Source organism: Lethenteron reissneri, chromosome 6 (genome assembly GCF_015708825.2).
Source record: "Lethenteron reissneri isolate LAM-NWPU_2019-01 chromosome 6, ASM1570882v1, whole genome shotgun sequence".
Taxonomy (NCBI): domain Eukaryota; kingdom Metazoa; phylum Chordata; class Hyperoartia; order Petromyzontiformes; family Petromyzontidae; genus Lethenteron; species Lethenteron reissneri.
This window is the reverse complement of record NC_083784.1, coordinates 5,579,629-5,602,475: the sequence shown is the minus strand read 5'-3', so window position 1 is coordinate 5,602,475 and position 22,847 is coordinate 5,579,629. Positions and strand designations below refer to the sequence as shown.

General features: G+C 55.1%; 1 protein-coding gene across 1 annotated transcript; it reads left to right on the top strand.

Moving 5' to 3' along the window:
- Positions 1 to 1,188: 1,188 nt before the first annotated feature.
- On the top strand, positions 1,189 to 22,673 carry HLCS (holocarboxylase synthetase). The gene is made up of 14 exons (XM_061570972.1): positions 1,189 to 1,608; positions 3,494 to 3,794; positions 6,032 to 6,128; positions 9,230 to 9,326; positions 10,763 to 11,247; positions 11,552 to 11,840; positions 12,602 to 12,823; positions 13,585 to 13,746; positions 14,992 to 15,269; positions 17,225 to 17,292; positions 18,049 to 18,209; positions 18,999 to 19,113; positions 19,495 to 19,717; positions 20,691 to 22,673. The coding sequence occupies exons 1-14, from the start codon at positions 1,375 to 1,377 to the stop codon at positions 20,857 to 20,859; spliced, it is 2,901 nt and encodes a 966-aa protein (XP_061426956.1). The 5' UTR covers positions 1,189 to 1,374; the 3' UTR covers positions 20,860 to 22,673.
- The last annotated feature ends 174 nt before the right edge of the window (positions 22,674 to 22,847 follow it).

Here is a 22,847-nt window from a genome sequence, read left to right as displayed (position 1 = left end):
ACATTTATATTTACGCGATCTAACCCTCCCAAAAAAACACCTGTGTTATAGATATTCTTAATTTGTCATCTCGTCCGAGTTTGGCGTGGGCCTCTGTTAACGGGGGCTTGTTAACAAGAGGGCAAAGACAAAGATCCCCCGAATAGCCTTAAACAGACTAGGGGCAAGTGCTGTTAGCGAGTAGCACCTGTGAAGACCGGCACGGCACACGAGGGGGTGGGTGGCCAACACCACGCCCGACCGCCTTTGTCTCCCCATTTGAGGCTAAATCGACCTAGGGGAGGCCCAGGACCGCTTCAGATAATCGTCACCTGGTGTTGCCCAGGTCGCCAGGTTCGTAGCACAGCGAATCGCTGACCACTACAACAACAATCGCCATTCGCCACTAAGTGGCGGTGACGTCACCACGAGGTTTGTGCCAGGCCACGTGCACCTTGAGGCCACGTGAAGTGTCGAACGCCCCCTGGCAGGAGGTCACGGGGCAGACCCAGCAGGTGCCACGGGTCGACTGACCGAGATGACCGAGATGACTGGCTGATGCACCACCTGTGCCCCCTACTGTGACCACTACAAACAAAGATCCCCCGTATAGCCTTAACAGACTGTTGGGGCAAGTGCTGTTAGCGAGCACCTACAAAGGCCGGAACGGTACACGAGGGGGTGGGTGGCCAGCACCACGCCCGACCGCCTTTGTCCCCCTACTGCCAATGTTTACACACCGCACCAGGTACTCATTTGAGGCTGAGTCGACCTAGGGGAGGCCCAGGACCGCTTCAGATAATCGTCACCGGTGTTGCCCTTGAGCAGCAATCGAACTCACGTGGCCGGGTTCACAGCGCTAACCGCTGCACCACCGCTCCCCACCACTGTGACCACTACACTACCAGCACCACCCACAAGAGGGCACCACCTCCACCACCACCACCAGCACCACCACCAGCACCACCGACAAGAGGACACCACCACCACCACCAGCACCACCCACAAGAGGGCACCACCAGCACCAGCACCACCACCTCCACCACCAGCACCACCACCACCAGCACCACCCACAAGAGGGCACCACCACCACCAGCACCACCACCACCAGCACCACCACCAGCACCACCACCAGCACCACCACCACCAGCCACAAGAGGGGACCACCACCAGCACCAGCACCACCTCCACCACCACCAGCACCACCCACAAGAGGGCACCACCACCACCAGCACCAGCACCACCAGCACCACCCACAAGAGGGCACCACCACCACCAGCACCACCTCCACCACCCGCGGTGCATGCGACCTGGGCCCTCTCTGGCCATGATCATCGCGACCAGCACCACCAGCAGCACAGCCAGCGTCACCAGCAGCCGGCAACCACCCCCGCTATGCTACTCACCGCCTGCTACGTCTACCTCTTCTTCAGGATGCGACGTCTCGCTGCTGCTACTGCTGCTGCCTCCTCCTCCTCCTCGGCGTCGTCGTCGTCTCCCGAGGCAATCCTCGTCGCCCTGCGTCGCTCCGTGGTCGACTCGGCGAGTCTCTCCCTCTCGTCTCGACCCGACTGCCCCACGCCGGGGGGACGCGGGCAGGGCCGCGTGTGCGAGCTCGTGCAGCCCAAGGTGAGCAGAGTGCACCTAGCCTGGCACCTTGACCTTAGTTGCGGGCGGGGGGAGGGGAGCGGTGTTCCCGGCACAAACCCGCACTGACCAGACTGGTGAAGTATGGTCAAGCAAAGTGATCTAGACGGCGTGAGTGGGGACAGTGGGTGGCTACCCCCCCCACCAACCCCCCCCACCAACCCCCCCCCCACCAACCTCACCCCCCCACCAACCTCTCCCCCCCCCACCAACCCCCCCCGCACCAACCTGTACCCACCAACCTCTCCCCCCCCACCAACCTCCCCCCACCAACCTCCCCCCACCAACCTCCCCCCCCTACCAACCCCCCCCCACCAACCTGCCCCCCCCCACCAACCTGCCCCCCCCCCATCAACCTCTCCCCCCCCACCAACCTCTATCCCCCCACCAACCTCTACCCACCAACCTCCCCCCCCCACCAACCTGCCCCGCCCCCACCAACCTCCCCCCCCCACCAACCTCCCTCTCATCCATCCAGCAGTGGAGTTGAAGTCCTCGCAGCTGTGTGAGTGATGGCTGTGTGTGTGATGGCTGTGTGTGTGATGGCTGTGTGTGTGATGGCTGTGTGAGTGGTGGCTGTGTGTGTGATGGCTGTGTGGGTGATGGCTGTGTGAGTGGTGGCTGTGTGTGTGATGGCTGTGTGGGTGATGGCTGTGTGTGTGATGGCTGTGTGTGTGATGGCTGTGTGGGTGATGGCTGTGTGAGTGGTGGCTGTGTGTGTGATGGCTGTGTGGGTGATGGCTGTGTGTGTGATGGCTGTGTGTGTGATGGCTGTGTGAGTGATGGCTGTGTGTGTGATGGCTGTGTGTGTGATGGCTGTGTGTGTGATGGCTGTGTGGGTGATGGCTGTGTGTGTGATGGCTGTGTGTGTGATGGCTGTGTGAGTGATGGCTGTGTGTGTGATGGCTGTGTGTGTGATGGCTGTGTGTGTGATGGCTGTGTGAGTGATGGCTGTGCGTGTGATGGCTGTGTGTGTGATGGCTGTGTGGGTGATGGCTGTGTGAGTGATGGCTGTGTGTGTGATGGCTGTGTGTGTGATGGCTGTGTGGGTGATGGCTGTGTGTGTGATGGCTGTGTGAGTGATGGCTGTGTGTGTGATGGCTGTGTGTGTGATGGCTGTGTGTGTGATGGCTGTGTGGGTGATGGCTGTGTGGGTGATGGCTGTGTGTGTGATGGCTGTGTGGGTGATGGCTGTGTGTGTGATGGCTGTGTGAGTGATGGCTGTGTGTGTGATGGCTGTGTGGGTGATGGCTGTGTGTGTGATGGCTGTGTGAGTGATGGCTGTGTGTGTGATGGCTGTGTGAGTGATGGCTGTGTGTGTGATGGCTGTGTGTGTGATGGCTGTGTGAGTGATGGCTGTGTGAGTGATGGCTGTGTGATGGCTGTGTGTGTGATGGCTGTGTGGGTGATGGCTGTGTGTGTGATGGCTGTGTGAGTGATGGCTGTGTGGGTGATGGGGGTGATGATGGCTGTGTGGGTGATGGGAGTGATGGCTGTGTGTGTGATGGGGGTGATGATGGCTGTGTGTGTGATGGGGGTGATGATGGCTGTGTGTGTGATGGGGGTGATGATGGCTGTGTGGGTGATGTGGGTGATGGGGGTGATGATGGCTGTGTGGGTGATGGGGGTGATGATGGCTGTGTGTGTGATGGGGGTGATGATGGCTGTGTGGGTGATGGCTGTGTGGGTGATGGGGGTGATGATGGCTGTGTGGGTGATGGGAGTGATGGCTGTGTGTGTGATGGGGGTGATGATGGCTGTGTGTGTGATGGGGGTGATGATGGCTGTGTGTGTGATGGGGGTGATGATGGCTGTGTGTGTGATGGGGGGTGATGATGGCTGTGTCGATGTCTCCGTGTTGCCGCAGGTGCGCGTCGACGTGAGCGGGTGGATCAGGACCGGCGCCCCGCGGGCCCGGGGCCCCGACCTCGTCACCTTCGTGGTCGAGGTTCGCTCCCCGTCGGCCGGGGCGGTCCCCGGCGGGGAGGCCCCGCAGGCCGGCGCGGCGGCACTGTGGTCCCGGTGCTGCGTGCCGCTGGCGCTGAGGCTCGGGGAGCCACGCCGCGTCCTCGCCGAAGCCACGGAAGAGGCCTTCGCGAGGCTGGGAGCGGCCTTCCTCACCGTCGGGCTCCAGCTCGACTCGGGGGAGGAGGCCCACTCGCTCATCTGTGAGTCGGCGCCGGCGAACAATGTCGCGTCTTCGGAGACAAAGGTCCCCCGCGTAGCCTTGACAGACTGTTGGGGCAAGTGCTGTTAGCGAGCAGCACCTATGAGGGCCGGCACGGCGCACGAGGGGGTGGGTGGCCAGCACCACGCCAGGCCGCCTTTGTTTCCTCAGTGGCGATGTTTACACACCGCACCGGGTACTCATTTGAGGCTGAGTCGTCCTAGGGGAGGCCCATGACCGGGTCAGATAATCGTCACCGGTGTTGGCCGTGAGCGCTAATCGAACTCGGGTAGCCAGCGCGCTAACCGCTACACTACCGCACCGCCTGCTTAGTCTCATATTTAACAGTCAACTAAATCTGACTACACACACACACAACACACTGCAACCCCATCTCCTGCCGTGAGGCTACATCTCTGCATGACAGCCATAGGTCGTTCCATGACATTGCCGTGGGGGCTGTTGTCGGCCACTGTCATTTTTTTTTAAACCACACGCCGGAGGGCCGAGTTGAGGGCGTCTGCCTCGTGTCTGCTTGTGGTACACAGATGGGTGCCGCGGTGGCTAAGAGATGTTAACTACCTCGGCTGGTATGCAGGAGGTCGTGGGTTCGATCCCGACCCTGACGCCTGCTGCTGTATATTTGGAGTTTGCGTGTCTCTCTCTCTCATCATCATCACGGTGGCTAGGAGATGTTAACTACCTCGCCTGGTATGCAGGAGGTCTTGGGTTCGATCCCGACCCTGACGCCCGCTGCTGTATATTTGGAGTTTGCGTGTCTCTCTCTCTCTCTCTCATCATCATTACGGTGGCTAGGAGATGTTAACTACCTCGCCTGGTGTGCAGGAGGTCGTGGGTTCGATCCCTAACCCTGACGCCTGCTGCTGTATATTTGGAGTTTGCGTGTCTCTCTCTCTCTCATCATCATCACGGTGGCTAGGAGATGTTAACTACCTCGCCTGGTGTGCAGGAGGTCGTGGGTTCGATCCCGTCATGGCGTGGATTTTTCTCCGGGTCCTCCGGTTTTTCCCTTCACATTTATAATCCACATCACGCGTTTATTTGGCTGCTGTACATTTCCACGTGATGATCCTCTTTGTTGAGCTATCATTTGTGGCCGGGTCGTTTCTGAATAAGAGCTACATAGCTCAATGGGCCTTACCCGGTAAGATTAAAACGTTTAGTGTGTTTGTACAAACCCGGCGACCCGAGTTCGAGATGGAGCAGTGACGAGTATCTGAGTCGGTCCTGGGCCTCCCCTAGGTCAACTCAGCCTCAAATGAGTACCTGGTGCATTGTGTAAACAGCGCCACTGGGGAGACAAACGCGGCCGGGCGTGATGCTGGCCACCAACCCCCTCGTGTGCCATTCCGGCCTTCATAGGTGCTCGCTAACAGCACTTGCCCCAACAGTCTGTTACAGGCTGTATGGGGGATCTTTGTTTCTTTGTCTCTGTACTCATGCAGGGAGCAGTAAGTGTAGTGGTTAGCGTGCTGCACTACAAACCCGGTAACCCGAGTTCGATCCCCGCTCACAGGCCAACACCCAGTGACTATTATCTGAACTGATCCTGGGCCTCCCCTAGGTCGACTCGGCCTCAAATGATTACCTGATGCGGTGTGTAAACATCATCACTGGGGAGACGAAGGCGGCCGGGCGTGGTGCTGGCCACCCACCGCCTCGTGTGCCGTGCCGGCCTTCATAGGTGCAACTCGCTAACAGCACTTGCCCCAACAGTCTGTTCAGTCTATACGGGCGATCGTTGTATTTGTGTGTTTGTGTATTTGTGTGTTTGTGTATTTGTGTGTTTGTGTATTTGTGTGTTTGTGTATTTGTGTGTTTGTGTATTTGTGTGTTTGTGTATTTGTGTGTTTGTGTATTTGTGTGTTTGTGTATTGTGTGTTTGTGTATTTGTGTGTTTGTGTATTTGTGTGTTTGTGTATTTGTGTGTTTGTGTATTTGTGTGTTTGTGTATTTGTGTGTTTGTGTGTTTGTGTTTTTGTGTGTTTGTGTATTTGTGTGTTTGTGTACTTGTGTGTTTGTGTGTTTGTGTGTTTGTGTGTTTGTGTGTTTGTGTGTTTGTGTGTTTGTGTGTTTGTGTATTTGTGTGTTTGTGTATTTGTGTGTTTGTGTATTTGTGTGTTTGTGTATTTGTGTGTTTGTGTGTTTGTGTATTTGTGTGTTTGTGTGTTTGTGTGTTTGTGTGTTTGTGTGTTTGTGCGTGCCTGTGTGTGACAGCCGTGGACTTAGAGGGCTTCCTCTGCACTGAAGCGGGCCCTCCTAAAGTGCAACTCGAAAGCTCTGAAGAAGCTGTCGGGTGCCAAGTCTTGCACAGGTGCGCATACGCTGTGTGTGCGTGTGTGTGTGTACACCGTGTGTGTGTGTACACCGTGTGTGTGTGTACACCTTGTGTGTGTGTGTACATCGTGTGTGTGTGTACATCGTGTGTGTGTGTACACCGTGCGTGTGTGTACACCGTGTGTGTGTGTACACCGTGGGTGTGTACACCGTGGGTGTGTACACCGTGTGTGTGTACACCGTGTGTGTGTGTGTGTGTACACCGTGTGTGTGTGTACATCGTGTGTGTGTGTACACCGTGCGTGTGTGTACACCGTGCGTGTGTGTACATCGTGTGTGTGTGTACATCGTGTGTGTGTGTACATCGTGTGTGTGTGTACACCGTGTGTGTGTGTACACCGTGTGTGTGTGTACACCGTGTGTGTGTGTACACCGTGCGTGTGTGTACACCGTGCGTGTGTGTACACCGTGCGTGTGTGTACACCGTGCGTGTGTGTACACCGTGCGTGTGTGTACACCGTGCGTGTGTGTACACCGTGCGTGTGTGTACACCGTGCGTGTGTGTACACCGTGCGTGTGTGTACACCGTGCGTGTGTGTACACCGTGCGTGTGTGTACACCGTGTGTGTGTGTACACCGTGGGTGTGTGTACACCGTGGGTGTGTGTACACGTGCGTGTGTGTACACCGTGCGTGTGTGTACACCGTGCGTGTGTGTACACCGTGCGTGTGTGTACACCGTGCGTGTGTGTACACCGTGTGTGTGTGTTCACCGTGTGTGTGTGTACATCGTGTGTGTGTGTGTACACCGTGTGTGTGTGTACACCGTGTGTGTGTGTTCATCGTGTGTGTGTGTTCATCGTGTGTGTGTGTACATCGTGTGTGTGTGTGTACACCGTGTGTGTGTGTACATCGTGTGTGTGTGTACATCGTGCGTGTGTGTACACCGTGCGTGTGTGTACACCGTGCGTGTGTGTACACCGTGCGTGTGTGTACACCGTGCGTGTGTGTACACCGTGCGTGTGTGTACACCGTGCGTGTGTGTACACCGTGCGTGTGTGTACACCGTGCGTGTGTGTACACCGTGCGTGTGTGTACACCGTGCGTGTGTGTACACCGTGCGTGTGTGTACACCGTGTGTGTGTACACCGTGTGTGTGTGTACACCGTGCGTGTGTGTACACCGTGCGTGTGTGTACACCGTGCGTGTGTGTACATCGTGCGTGTGTGTACACCGTGCGTGTGTGTACACCGTGTGTGTGTGTACACCGTGTGTGTGTGTACACATCGTGTGTGTGTGTGTACACCGTGTGTGTGTGTGCACATCGTGTGTGTGTGTGTACACCGTGTGTGTGTGTGTACACCGTGTGTGTGTGTGTACACCGTGTGTGTGTGTACACCGTGTGTGTGTGTACACCGTGTGTGTGTGTACACCGTGCGTGTGTGTACAGCGTGTGTGTACAGTGTGTGTGTACACCGTGTGTGTGTGTACATCGTGTGTGTGTGTACACCGTGTGTGTGTGTACACCGTGTGTGTGTGTACACCGTGTGTGTGTGTACACCGTGCGTGTGTGTACACCGTGCGTGTGTGTACACCGTGCGTGTGTGTACACCGTGCGTGTGTGTACACCGTGCGTGTGTGTACACCGTGCGTGTGTACACCGTGTGTGTGTGTACACCGTGTGTGTGTGTACACCGTGTGTGTGTGTACACCGTGGGTGTGTGTACATCGTGTGTGTGTGTACATCGTGTGTGTGTGTACACCGTGCGTGTGTGTACACCGTGCGTGTGTGTACACCGTGCGTGTGTGTACACCGTGCGTGTGTGTACACCGTGCGTGTGTGTACACCGTGGGTGTGTACACCGTGTGTGTGTGTACATCGTGTGTGTGTGTACACCGTGTGTGTGTGTACACCGTGGGTGTGTACATCGTGTGTGTGTGTACACCGTGTGTGTGTGTACACCGTGTGTGTGTGTGTGTGTACACCGTGTGTGTGTGTACACCGTGGGTGTGTACACCGTGTGTGTGTACACCGTGTGTGTGTGTGTGTACACCGTGTGTGTGTGTTCATCGTGTGTGTGTGTACACATCGTGTGTGTGTGTGTACACCGTGTGTGTGTGTGTGTACACCGTGTGTGTGTGTACACCGTGTGTGTGTGTACACATCGTGTGTGTGTGTGTACACCGTGTGTGTGTGTACACCGTGTGTGTGTATCGTGTGTGTGTGTGCACCGTGTGTGTGTGTACATCGTGTGTGTGTACACCGTGTGTGTGTGTACACCGTGTGTGTACATCGTGTGTGTGTGTACACCGTGTGTGTACATCGTGTGTGTGTGTACACCGTGTGTGTGTGTACATCGTGTGTGTGTGTGTCCACCGTGCGTGTGTGTGTGTGTGTACGTCGTGTGTGTGTACACCGTGTGTGTGTACATCGTGTGTGTGTACACCGTGCGTGTCGGGACTCTCTTGTACACAGCACGGGGTCCACTGTGGAAAATCGTATCCTGGATAAACCACCCACGGGGCAATAGACCAAGATGTCATTGTGACCAAAGTCATTGATGCCACGCGACCCCCAATAATCTGCCTATACAGGGTCCCACCGTCTCCTCCTCCTAGGCCTTGGCTGTCCCTTGGTCGCTGGACCCGTGGAGGCCACCCCAGTGTCTCTTCTCTAGGCAATCGGCCCTCCTCCCACCCAGCCCAGCCACTATTGCCTCATCACATCTCTTCGTTTTTTCGGTAAAGTCACGTAGGTAAAAAATGAAATTTAAATTAATAACAATAAAATAATAATAATAATAAAAATTGTGATTTTTATTGTTTTATTTTTTATTAATTTTAATTGCATTTTTTACCTACGTGACTTTACCGAAAAAACTAAGAGCATGAATCCTTGCAGTCACGAAAGCTTCAAATCTAGAATCATCACATCTCCACACTCGCATTGCTACGTTCCCTTCCTGACCTCTGCATGGGTTCTCCTGTCTTTCCATGAAAATGTCAAGCATTTATCTCCGACACCTGGCCTCAAATGTCAACATTCTTCTCAAGCTGCTTAGTTAGAGTCCAGCTCTCTGATCTGTAATACTGTCTAGGTATCGCTGCTCATGTTGACAATGGCTGCTGTATTCTGCAGGCACAACCCAGCGTGTTCTGTTGGAACGAGACCAAAAGGCGACCCCGAGGTGACCTGTGAGGCTGAGGTCACCGCCACTCGACTGCCCAGAGCCCAGGTCAAGCCTCCCACTGCACCGCTCCATACACGATCAGCGAGAAGACCGCCTGAGCACAGCTATAGGTGTTCAGAATCGAGTGAAATGTTACAGTTACTTCATTGGCAGCGGTGCACAAGCACTAATAATTAAAAAACGCACGCAAAGGAAAACTTGGTGAGAATCGAATTTTAAACGGCTTCATTCACGGAGATTTTATCTCATAACAGCGAAGGCGCAGGCAACCACAGACGAGTCGATAGACAGCCAGGCTGCGATGCCAACAGTTGTCCAAGCTCTGTGATCCTCTCTGTAGATGTTTACCCAACTCTACGAAGAAGTGTGTGTACATGTGGGAGGAGACGGGAATGCCCGGAGTAAACCCCCCCCCTGGCGTGCGAGGGGGGTAGATACTCAAGAATTGTATTCTCATACCTGGTCTCCCTTCAGACAGTCGCCTACTTTACAGCCACAACTTGCTCTCGCTGTTCATCATGCAGGCATGAGAGGCCCTTCCTGCTCACCGCCATCACATCGATTCTCACAAGCGATTCCGTGCTGGTAGCGCGAGCGTAGAGTTTGAACGTGGAACAATCTCCCGGACGCGCTGCACATACCACCAGTCTGAAGTTGTGTAAATTGTTACCTAAGACAACACTGTCACGCACGGTACACGGGACACACCGAGCGACTACACTAACATGCTCATACACTACGCACACACACATGTGGAATGTACTCGTAGACACGCAATCTCCGGTATGTGTGTATTGGGGGCTTTGTGCACAGATTTAAATTTAAATCGTGGCTAGCTTAGACTTGCAGACTTGCCGAATTCATGGTGGTCACTCAAACGTTCACGTGCTCCCCACTTTCACCAGGCCACTCCGATCAGCCCGGTGAAGTATGGTCATAACCACCACGACCCACAGGGTGTAGGGGGAGGCCCTTATCCAGCAGTGGATTGACAAACACGTTTGTTGTCCAGTGGCCGAGCGAGAAGCCCTCTCCCACACCCCTGGGTGGGTGGGGTCAGAGTCGTGTTAAGAAATCCAGCCTTCACTTAAATCCCGTGGACTTTGGCTCCCTTGACACGTATGGCTCAGGGAAGTGAAACTTATTAAGCAGAAGCAGCAAAGTTGCTTTATTTTGCTCGAGACGTTAACCGTGATAGGACTTACGTACACCTTGACACCGTGTGTCACACACATGAACGGCGGCAATCGCTCGCCACCGCCTCTCTCACGTGCACACACACGTGTGCGCGCAACATCAACAATACTTCACAACCCTTTGTCGATGCTCTGTCGGCCATGACAATTGGCAATCCCGAAATTTGAGCTCACCGAACCGGTCGCTGCCGGTCGATGTGGGAGGCGCCCGGAATCCGTTCTGAGATTGGATATTAACCGACAACGTCGTCACGACGCTGACGCCACCGCTGCCGGTTGTATCAGGGCGCGGCAGAGATGGCCGGGCCGCTCGGCGATGCGAGAGGCGCCGGCTGCCACGTGGGCGAGCCGCGTGTGGCGGCGGCGGCGGCGTCGACGGGGGAGGAGCCCGAGGATGCCCGGCCCCTGCACCTGTCGAGCTGCTGCGAGTGCCTCGGGCTGGAGAGCAGCACCATCGAGTCCGTGCGCTCCGCCTCCATGGAGAACCTCGTGGAGCTCCCGCGAGACTGCGACAGCGACGACGACGACGACGACGACCATCACGACTGCGAGCGGACCGCCAACACGGACCCCGAGCGCCAGGGCGCGCCCAGGGCGGACGGCCGGGAAGACCCGCGGGGCGGCCGGCAGAGCGGTTCGGAGGACGAGCGGCCGGACGAGCCGGGAAGCGAGGCGCGGGAGGGAACGCGAGCGCGGGGTCACGGGTCGTCGAACAAGCCGCCCAACGTGCTGGTTTACACCGGGCAGGACGGGCCCGACGCTGACCGCAGGTGCGTTTGGCGTGGCGCGCGAGCCTCGTAAACCCGTGGCCCTAGCCCTCGATCGCCTACAAAATCGCCCTCGCCCCGTCTGCAAGAACCTCCAAGGACCCGCCCCTGCTCACCTTGCCCCTCTCCTCTCAGTCTGCTCCCCTTCGTGTGCCCCCTTCCGATCCAGCAGCCGGGCCTGCCGCTCAGTGGGAGATCGCTCCTTCTCCTCTGCTGCCCTCATTGGCCGAATCCCCCTCCAGCCATCTGCGCTGTCGACTCACGTCCGGGCTTTGTACCTCCGTGTTCTCTTCTGCTCGTGCGGCAGGTTCGTGCTCGCGTGCGCCGCCCTCCGCTCGGTGCTGCGCCCCGACCACTACACCGTCTACCGCCTGGAGGAGGCGCCGGCTCGGGCCCACCCGTGGCCCGAGCACACGCGGCTGCTGGTGCTGGCGTCGCCACGGCCGCTGCCCGAGGAGACGAGCGAGCGCTTCCTCGCGTACGCGGCCAGCGGCGGCGCCGTGCTGGCGCTCTGCTCGCGCGCTTCGTGCGGTGGCGTGGGCGTGCGGCGGGGAGGAGGAGGGCAGGAGGAGGAGGAGGGCGCACGCGTGGCGCAGGTAGCGTGTGTGCACGGGCCACGCCGGGTACGCGGGGTACGTGAGCACTGCTCGGGGTCGGCGTTTGTGACTCAATATGCTGGGCAACATCTGCACGGCATCAACTCAAAAACATCGGTCTGTCCACAGACCCCCCCAGTCACTGAGTACATTGCACAATATGTTCATTTTGTTATTCAGTGCAGCAACTGACCGTCTGTGGCTGCATGTATTTAATTTTTCATTTTTCACCCAGCATATGAACTTTGGACAATGCGGTTTGTACGTAAGCACTGCTGTGTTATCCTGGTGTGGGTTTTGTGTAAATATTTCATTTTGCTCTTGCTCGTTTGCGCATTTCCCCCCCGAGATGTCCTGTCACTGCTGCTGCGGCCTTGAGCTGTGGTCGTCCTTGTAGCAGAGCTGCTTAGCCCAGTGGGGCCTTACGTCATTAGAACTGTTGAGAAAAGTGAGTGGGCTTGGGCAGGGCCTGCTGCCCAGAAGAGACGATGGACGATTGTCAAGGATAATGATGGGAGTCGCAGCCCTGTGGTGGAACGTATCAGGGGACACGGCCCACCGGGGGAGAGATGGAGCGTTGAAATCGACTCGCTGCAGGTGGATGGCCCATTACGTCGCAGGTACCGAGCGATGGCGGCAGCTTGGGGGGAGGCCTTCATCCAGCAGTGGAATGATCATGGCTGATGGTGCGGCCACAAGTACATTGGTACACGTTGTCCTTGTGCACAAAAGATGCACCTCCCCCCCCCTCTCTGCTGCAGCCAATCAGGTTCCAGAGGGGCGGCGACAAGCCCGATGTCATCCTTAGCGCACCCACCGACGGGGTCATCGTGGGGGTCGGAGGTGACGGCGCGGAGGTCACGGCCGCCCTGGAGGATGCTGGGTGCGTGGAGGTCTGGGCTCGATTGGCCGGGTCTGGAGGGGAAGCCGTGATCGTCTACCAGGCCTACGGGGAGGAGGGCGGCGCCGTGGTGCTCTGCCAGGTCTCCATCGCTACACAGCCGCGTGTGTGCGTGTGCACGCGTGCGCAAAGCGGCATGTGCATAGAGTTTGTGTACCTTTGCAAGGCGGTCGGGCGTGGTGCTGGCCACCCACCCCCTTGTGTGCCGTGCTGGCTTTCAAATCAAGCTTAATATTGACACCAGTGTGCCTGTTACTAATATTCCCATATTTATCGAGAGAAGCTTCACACCGAATTTCTAATCTTTTTCAGGAGGTTCCTACATTGGCAAATTTGGCTGAACCTTCTTCAGAATTTTGCATTATGGAGGAAACCAGTTTTCCCAGAGGAAATCATTGAGAAATGAAAACTAGTTTCTTTAGAACTGCTTTGTGTGTTTAGATTATTGTCCTTCCCCTGCACCTCCGATTTGCACGGTTGGCTACATACGGTCAGAAAGAAGTTAAACAAACATCAGTGCTTCTCTAACAGCACTTGTCCAAAAAGTCTGTCAAGGCTATAGCTTTGTCTTTGTACCCTTGTATCATTGCGTACACCTGTTTGTGTGCACCCATGCGTGCGTGTGTGTGTCTTTGTACGCCTACTGACAAACGGAGTGCAGTAGTGCAGTGCTTGGCATCTGTGTGCACAGGCCACGGTGTTCAGTGTGCATGAGAGCCAGTGTGTCCACCCACGTGTGCGCGCCCCGGGTCTCTACGTTAATTCATTGCACGTGTTGATTCGCGCGCGCGTACTCGTCGTCAGTGTACGTGTGCGCGTGTGTGCTTTGTTGGCCTGTCTTAGGTCGACCTGACGGGCTCCCTGGCCGGAGTCGAGGGGGTCCTGGCGACAGACGGCGAAGCGCGCTGCAAAGTTCTCGCCGAGATCCTGTGCCACCTGGGTTTGAACTGTGGGCCAGGCGACGCGCCCACCCTCACCCCGGCTATACTGTGGGCCCTGGAGCCGGTGAGACTGCCGCTCGGGGAGAGAGAGAAAGAGAGAGAGAGAGGCGTGGATTTCCTGTCGTTTAGAATGCGTTGCAACCGAGGTTGAACGTCTTAATGCATTGGCTCTGTCTGTGACTCGGGGTCACCTCCCGTAAAGATGGTCCAGTGTGAATTAAACTTTGGCGTAAAGTCGTGTTGCCATTAGGGACTCGCCTGAGAAAGAACCGGCGACAGTGGTCAAAGTCTTTTCCTGCTCAAATGAGCATTGAGGCGGTGCTCATTCTCAGGGGTGGAAATTCCGCATTCCTGTGGTAAAAACGAGACTAACCAGAGAACAATTTTGTCTGACTTCCCCACAAAGTGGTATTCTATCTCCCCCGATAGGCTGAGTCAACCCCCCAAACCGGGATTTGACCTCGCAACCCTGCAACTGATGATCACCTCGCTCTGCGGCCGAGCTACCTGGCCAGTTGGCGATAAAATAAGCAGTTACACTATGAGACCTCCTTTACCAGTGGCAAAATATAGTAATAGGGTTTTATCCTTTCAACTGGTACAAAACTGCGCAGCGCGACTCACGACCTCCTCTTGATACCAAGATCCAGGATGGTCATCGTGTCTATGCGCCGTTTCTCGGTGGCAGCCCCAACAGTCTGGAACGATTTCCCTCTGCACATTCGCAGCATCACCTCAATCGCCTCCTTCAAGAGACACCTACTAACTCACCTCTACAACCCACGCGCTTTCGAGCGACTCTGAACTTGGCTCCACGCCTCTGAGTTGCGGCCACTACGTCTGCAAATTTGCGCTCGTTATAAATTGAACTGTTATTATTATTATTTTTGCCTTGTATAAAGGTGTCAGTTTTTTACCAGTTGAAAGGGTTAAAACCTATTACTATATTTTTCCACTGGTAAAGGAGGTCTCATAGTGTAAATGCTTACCCCGAGCTCTCAATACTCTGATAGTGCGCTGTCTTTGAGTTGTACGCCTTTTGGCGTCATCTGGTCCAACACCAATGGAGACTGGGCTCTAAGAAAAGCTGTCTCGGGTGTGGACCAATCAACTTCAAGGACAGTGCATATCATTATCATCATCAGAGTTGTTTCTTTTTGTTTGCATTTTGACTGCTTGTGTTGTGGTTATTGCAAACATGATGCCTTGTATAAAGGTGTCAGTTTTGTACCAATTGAAAGGTTAAAAACCTATCAGCAGTGCTAAATGTTTGGGTGCGGCTCGTGTGCCGTGTCCCTCGTGTCGCCAGCGCATGAAGCGTTCCCTGCTGAGCGCCCTGGAGCCCCGGCTAAGCGAGTCCGGGGTGCTGGCATCCCGCAGGGTCTCGCTCCGGTTCGTGCGCTCGCTCGCGGACGGCGCCGTCGCCACGCCGACCCTGCTCCCCGTCGTCACCGAGGCGCCCCCCGACCTCCTGACCCCGCCGCACTTCGACCTGGAGACGTACCGCGGGATGCTGCGCACGCGGCTGCTGGGGCGGCTGGTGGTGCACTGTGAGGTGGTGGGCTCCACCATGGAGCTGCTTGATGGGTGAGCGTCCTGGCTTCCCACTCGAGTTGGGAGCCAAGCCGCTGGCTTTCAGAGCACGGCGAGCGTGAACCGCGGGTGCAAGGCTCGGAGTGGACGCGAGTTCACACGAGACCCCCTAGGTTCACATAGAGACCGCTGCTGTGATGCGAGCAAGTCGCATTTGGGCGATCCTGTTCTTTGCCAATTGCAGAAAGGTTCAATCTGCCGCGACCGGTGCGAATACAATGTAAGGAAATCCAGTGCTTGCAGGGGGCAGTGATCCCCCCAATGGCTCGGGGTGGTGGTGTTGGTGGTGGTGGTGGGATCTGCGATGAGGGGCATCGTCAGGACGATGTTTGCAATCGCAGCCAGCAAGACCCCTTTGGCGCCGCCACATATTAGCCGAGTCCATGCAGGGCACCAACATTCTTTAATTATTGGCCATTACGAGTTCAGCGAGATATCTGGCCAATTGGAGTTGAATGCACAATTGGCATAAACTGCAAGATGAACGTGATTGCTTTTTAACACGTAGGCTTTCGCGGCCAGTATTATCCATGGGTTAGATCGCGTTATTTATAAATGTGTCGCAACCCTCCACCACCCGACACGGCCAATCAGTAACTTTTGAGATTGATTACATTTTGAGAAACCGTCTACGTGCACGACAACCACAGAACCCGAGTAACGTTAATTGTACAGTCGAGTTCCGACTCGTGACGACCGGCAGAAGCCAGCGGCCCTGTGGTATTGACGACGGACGACTTTTGACCTTTGACCTTTAGAGTGTGACCGAACATTTTCACCGTGCACGTCTGCTTCTCGGTTCTTTCGGTAAAGTCACGTAGAATGGAAATAATAAAATAATAAAAATAAAACATTATAAAATAATTCTCACGACGTTTCGGCCACAACGCAAGCAGCCGTCCTCAGGTGAAGACCAGGTCTGTCGGAAAGACAGCGTCTGAACGAGACGGCTGCTTGCGTTGTGGCCGAAACGTCGTGACAATTATTTTATTATGTTTTATTTATTTGATTTGATTATTTCCCTTCTACGTGACTTTACCGAAAGAACCAAGAAGATGAATCCCTGCAGTCACGAAAGCTTTAAATCGAACCGTGCACATCTTCTTACGGGGTTTTAGAAGCCTCCAGATTCGTCCCAGTTGCGTGTCTTGAGTTTGAGAGCGGGAAATCGTTTTGCGTTAATGACAAAAATCCGGTTACGTTTTGGGGGAGGCAGTCTCTGGTGGAGGGGACTCGGAGCTGCTGGCATTTCACGGAGCGGGCTCTCATCATCATATCATCATCATCATCATCATTATCGACTGAGTTATTGAATTTCAGGTCGCTTGGCGAGTTCCAATCCTGGCTGGAGGGAATGTGCGAAAGCTGTGCCAGAACTCGCTGTAAACGGCATGAACAATGAACAGCGCGAAAAACACGAATGAACAACGTAGTAAAAATATCCTGCCGTGGGTGCACGACGATAAACCGAGTGGATAGCCTCCCCCCCCTGAGTTCACGGAGCTTGGTTACAGCATTCATAGCAGTGATGGCAGAGGTGGTCCTCCAGCATGGCCCTAACACACGCGGCTAGCGAAGGTGAAACAAAGATAAGATGTATATTCTTGGTTCTTTCGGTAAAGTCACGTAGAAGGGAAATAATAAAATAATATAAATATAAAACAATAGAAAATATGAATATGAATCCCTGCAGTCACGAAAGCTTTAAATCAAAAGTTAAGATGCATACTACTCTGTGGGTGAATCAACAATGTTTGTCATGTGGATTAACTTGTCTCTGCCGTAGAAATGGTCTGTAAGCAAGTGGTGAGCGCTGTCTAAGTGCAACTTTAAGCAGGAATTCACTCTGACCGTTCACATGTGCAATGTCGCCGCCGCGACGATCAGTAATGGTGATGCCTCCTATATACGAACTCACACAGCAATGTGTGCGCGTGTGTGTGTCTCAGTGTGATCCCTCACCTTCCAGACGATGTCGGCCTCATCGCCATCGCCACCCGGCAGACTCAGGGCAAAGGTCAGTCCGCAGCCATCGTGAGAGACGTGATGAATGTGGTGTGCTGGGTTCAAATATATTTTCCGGGCTGCTGGTATACCAGAGTAGGTGGCACGCGACTACAAGTAGCCACAGCGATGAGAAGAATACTGGATGCGCGGTGTACTGTGGTGTGGGAATATTCTGTACAGCACTGACCCAGGCAGATCCTATGTAAATCTATGGGTACTATGTAAGTCTATGGGTCTCGTAGTCTATGGTTCCTAGGCAGCGCTTAATTTTTCACCAAGTATTCTCCAGGTTGCTGGTAGACTGCAACAGGTGGCACGTGACCCGTAGTAGCCACCCACGGCCATAGCGATGAGCGGGTATACTGGACGTGGTGGTGTGCAAGGTGTGGGAATAACCTCCGGCTGGCCGACCCGGCTGACATGGAGAAGCCACCCGGCGTTGTTCGATTGTCTCTGGGCCGCTGCTCCTCCAGCAGAGGTCGCAACCGGGTACCCGATACCCGTACCCTACCCGATACCCGGCTACCCGTACCCGGCCTGGTACGGGTACCCGTTTGCGACCCTGGTGCGGCCGGGTACGGGTACGGGTAGGCCGTGAGTCACCGGTGAGTAACCGTTTGTCACTCATTTCGGGTAGGGTATGGGGTACGGGTAGCGTACGGGTACCCATACCCGGCCGGGTACGGGTACGGGTACCCGTTTGCGATCCTGGTGCGGCCGGGTACGGGTAAGGAATCAAAACCCGTTTGCGACCTCTGTCCTCCAGGCCGGGGCGGGAACGCGTGGCTGAGCCCCGTCGGCTGCGCCATGTTCACGCTGCCGCTGGCGGTGCGCTCCGACTCGCGCCTGGGGCAGCACCTGCCGTTCCTGCAGCACCTGGTGGCGCTGGCGGTGGTAGAGGGCGTGCGCTCGGCGCCGGGATACGAGGCGAGGGTCACAGCCTTTCGCGCAGGCCGTTCACACGAGCTCATCGCTCGATCGCAGTCGTGCCCCACCTGTCCCTAGGACGAGCGCTGTTGTCTTCCTGGCAAAGTGGAAGTGGTACCCGTTTTTATTAACTCTGTATGGATGATGCGCCGAGTCGACCCCCCCCCCCTCCCCCAACCCGGATTTGAACTCGCGATCTTCCGGTTGCGAGCCGCTCGCTTCACCGCCAAGCCGGCTGGCCTGTTGAACTCGATTACGCGACACCGTTTGGATTGATGTCCAGATACAAAAGCGTCGCGAGCCACTTTCCCAACGCAGCGTGCCGGCACTGCTTCAAAGGGGGGGAGGGCATTCGAACACTTGGCAGGGTGGGCAACGAGAGTCAACGTTCAACTTCATATCAAGGCGGAACGCTGAACAAAACGAGTGGCGGTCCGACTGGCCCATTGTCTTATCATCCAATCTGCTCTCACCCCCGATTTGTAATTACCCTGCTAATGGTACAATGTATGATCTACCTTGCATCGAAGAATCCCTGTGTAATAATACCCTTGAAGGAGCAATCGGTGAGACGCACTCGAAGTTAGGTCGGTATCATCACAGTGAAATTCCAGATTTAATTAATTTGACTCGTTTTTATTGTACTCCTTTTTTTGTGCCGACGTCGGCGTATAATCGGCATAATTCTCGCTTGCACGATTCTTGCTTGCACGATTCGCACGCTTGGGAATCGCTGCTCTGTTGCTGCGCTCACGCTACGCACGTGTCTGCTGAACTGTGTGGGCGCAGGACATTGACTTGAGGGTCAAATGGCCAAATGACATTTACTACGGGTCGGAGTTCAAGGTGGGTGGAGTCCTGGTCAACTCCACCCTCACTGGAGACACCTTCCAAGTGCTCATTGGTACGCGCGCGTTGGTATACACGTCAGCAGCCACTGTTCAATCGCCACTGACATACACAAAGACATTCCTCCTCTTCGAAAACACCGGTGTAACCATCAACTGTATCAGAACATCAATAAGCTAATGAGCAAATCTCATGATGAATGAAATATTAAAGACAAGTCACGGTGCGACTGGCCGTGCAACCCAAGCTATGGACTAAGTAAACCGCTGTAGTCTGCGTTCCTTCAACAGAGGAGGAAAAGCAAAACTACACAAACTCTCTCCTGAAGCAGACACTCCTGGACCATATCGCTGCTGCGACGCGCAATACGAGATTAGAATAATGTGCGTTGTACCATACACACTTCCCGGTGTTGACGACGCTCTCGGTGCACCAGGTTGCGGCGTGAACGTGAGCAACGACCGCCCCACATGGTGCGTGAACGCCGCCGTGGCGGAATGGAACGGAGCCAGGAGAGCGGGAGATGCGCCGCTGGCTCCGATGAGCACCGCCGGATCCATCGCGAGCACCGTCACGCAGCTGGAGCGGCTCGTCGACTCGTTCCAGGCGGGCGGCCCGGCTGCCGTCCTGCCGCTGTACTACCAGCGCTGGCTGCACAGGTGAGGGGACGGGAGCGTGGATCGTGTTGCCCGGGTCGCTTTGAACAACGCCAAGATGGACCTCGGCCCGGCCTCGTCCACTTGCTCGGCCTAGGCCAGGACAGCTTTAAACCACAGCGGTGGTTGCGGTTGGCCCGGGTTATCGGCACCGTAACACATCGGCCGGCTGGGCGCTGCTGTTTCACGCACACGTCGCACTTTTTAAATTTCGGTTTAAAGCTTTCGTGACTGCAGGGATTCATCTTCTTGGTTCTTTCGGTAAAGTCACGTAGAAGGGAAATAATAAAATAATAGAAATAAAACATAAAATAATTCTCACGACGTTTCGGACACTGTCTTTCTGACAGACCTGTTCTTCACCTGAGGACAGCTGCTTGCGTTGTGGCCGAAACGTCGTGAGAATAATTTTATTATGTTTTATTTATATTATTTTATTATTTCCCTTTTACGTGACTTTACCGAAAGAACCAAGAAGATGAGTCACACGTTTTGTTGAGGGGGTGAGCGGGTTTCATTATTTATTCTTGAGCTTGTTTACGCAGGGAAGCCTGAGTCTCAAGATGTTTTTTTTATTGGGTTCTGCAAAGTTTTTCCGCAGGAGGGAGAGATGTTGTTGCTGTGTGTAATCCCAATTGAGCAAATTGCAGGTCATCTTTCAACATGTTTGGCCAATACCACTCACATTGTGTCTTTTTAGCCATGGGAGGAAACTGGTGAACCTGTACAAACCTGTGTAGAACAGGGGAGAACATACAAACTGCACACATTCATAATATCGCACGCTCAGCAGAACAGGGGTAGAACCCCGCACAGAAAACATCCAGAGTTAGGAATCGAACCCAGGAACTTCCTGCGGTGAGGTGGCACGAGTGCCGTCACCGCGCCGCTCCCCCCCCCATCGCCACGTTATAACATGCCGTGTTGTCGTCTCCGCGTGTCCGCATCTCCCCCCTTCACCCCCCGCCACCCGCAGCGGGACCCAGGTGCGACTCAACAGCGACACCGGACCAGAGGCCACGGTGCTCGGACTCGACGACTTTGGGTTCCTGCGCGTCCTCTCTCGGGACGGCACCACGCTCACCCTGCAGCCCGACGGCAACTCGTTCGACATGACGCGCAACCTCATCGTGTGCAAGCAGTAGGGGGCCCGCACCGCCAGAGCCGGTGGAGTCTGAACGCCGGACTCGGTAGGAAAAGCGGCATCCGGAGGGCAGCATCGCCGATTCAAAGGGGAGAGTTGCCATTACTCCGTCTAGGACACGGATACAGGATTCAGAAGGGTCCTGGAGTTGCTCCCACACCTTGGAGGATATCCCGCGTCCCTCATCCGACGTCCCACGTCCCAGAAAGTCACTCGATTGGCCGCGAGTCATTTTTACTCAACTGTGTTGCCAGGAAAACCCCCAAAACGTGTCTCTCCCTAGATCTAGCAACAAAACTTGGCGAGTGGGCAAATCTGGCTTCTGTCGTGTTTACACTGTGGACACATGCTGTCCCCTGCTGTTTACACGGTCGCACGCATGCTGGATGAGTGCCTCCTTGCACCTACTTACTGCGGTAAGTAGGTGCAAGGAGGCACTAATCCAGCGGGTCGTGGTGGTTATTTGACCGTCCTGCACCGTGCAGTTCGATGAGAGAGTAGTGCAGTGCAACAGCAATACCGTCCATTTAATTACCAAGCAGAGCTTCACCGGGTCTTAACTGTACAGTATTTAGGAGGGTGCTGCTGCTGCTGATACGTTGGGATGTTTGGCCTTGAATGCCGTTGGTAGCGAGAGCTTTGGCTTCGTGTGGGAGGAACGCCGGAGACAACTCGCACGCATGAGCGCATAGCAGAGCTCGGCACGAATCGCTTCAACCCACGGGGTCCAATTCACGGGCCCCATCTGGACCCACTGCCGCCGTTCCGCCACAACGTTGGCCTCTCCGGCAGCCGCGCTCCTGTAGCGCCCAATACCCACGGCTGGGTTCCCATCCAGATGACGGGGAGATGCTATCTCGAACGCGTTGCGAGCCGGGGCTGAAAAAGCACACGAGATGGACAGTCGAGCCCGGGACCTCGTCACACTGGGCAGACACCGGATCGGAGACGCCACGGTGTTGAGATGTTAACTACCTCGCCTGGTCCCTACCAGGTCTTGGGTTCGATTCTGACCCCGATGCCTCGATATTTGGAGTGCTCGTGATCTCCCTGTGGGGCGCGTGGGTTGTTCTCCGGGCCCCTCACTGTTTTGCCCTCCACATTTACACACACATGGGCTTAGAATATTTGGCAGCTGATATAAATCCCCACGTGCGATGGCGATGATTTTAGCCACTTCGACGAGCTATTTGCGCGTATTGGCCAGGTCGCCTCTGAAAAATGGCCCATCGCTCGGCGGGGCTTTGCTTGTAAGATAAAAGGGCTGCTCGCTCGGCCCGATTCTGATCAATCCCGTAGGTGCTGGCGCATGCAGGGGTAGTTTGGTTATACGTGGCGAGTTGGCCAGGGTTTGGCGAGCAGCTATTAGGGGCTTTGCGAACAGCGCTTACCGCAAACAGTTCGTATAGGCCAGGGGTCGGCAACCTACGGCTCCGGAGCCGCATGCGGCTCTTTACGGGCTGCTTCTTGACGATGAGTACGTATGTACTCAGATGCATTGCGGCTCTTGAAATACTGAATTTTGTACCGAATTGGAAGGAAATGGCTCTTTTGTTATTTTGGTTGCCGACCCCTGGTATAGGCTTACAGGGGGAAAGGGGGTGATCTTTGGGGTTTGGTGTGAGGTTGACGAGTGGGTGGCGTGAGACCAAAATTCCCTTGCCCGTGATGCTGTGAGAGCGTGAGACGCGTTTGGAAACAGCTTTTTGTTTTGTTTGTCAAAAGTTAGGACGGTTTATTCCAGTTAACGCTGCTGTTGTTGTGTTGTAATCCAGCGCTTAAACCCGTGTACAATAAAGAGATTATCTGACTTTGCACCGAGGACATCGTGTTTCTTTACTGTGGTCGTCAGTGGGGGCTGCGATGAGAGGGCACAGATGTCTTGCAACTCAGGCCGCTCCTAAGCGTTTCAAACAAAAGTGGATGTCGAGTTTTGTTTGAAACGCTGGGAGGCTTCACGTCCACCCGCCATGTTGGGTAAGCATTGTA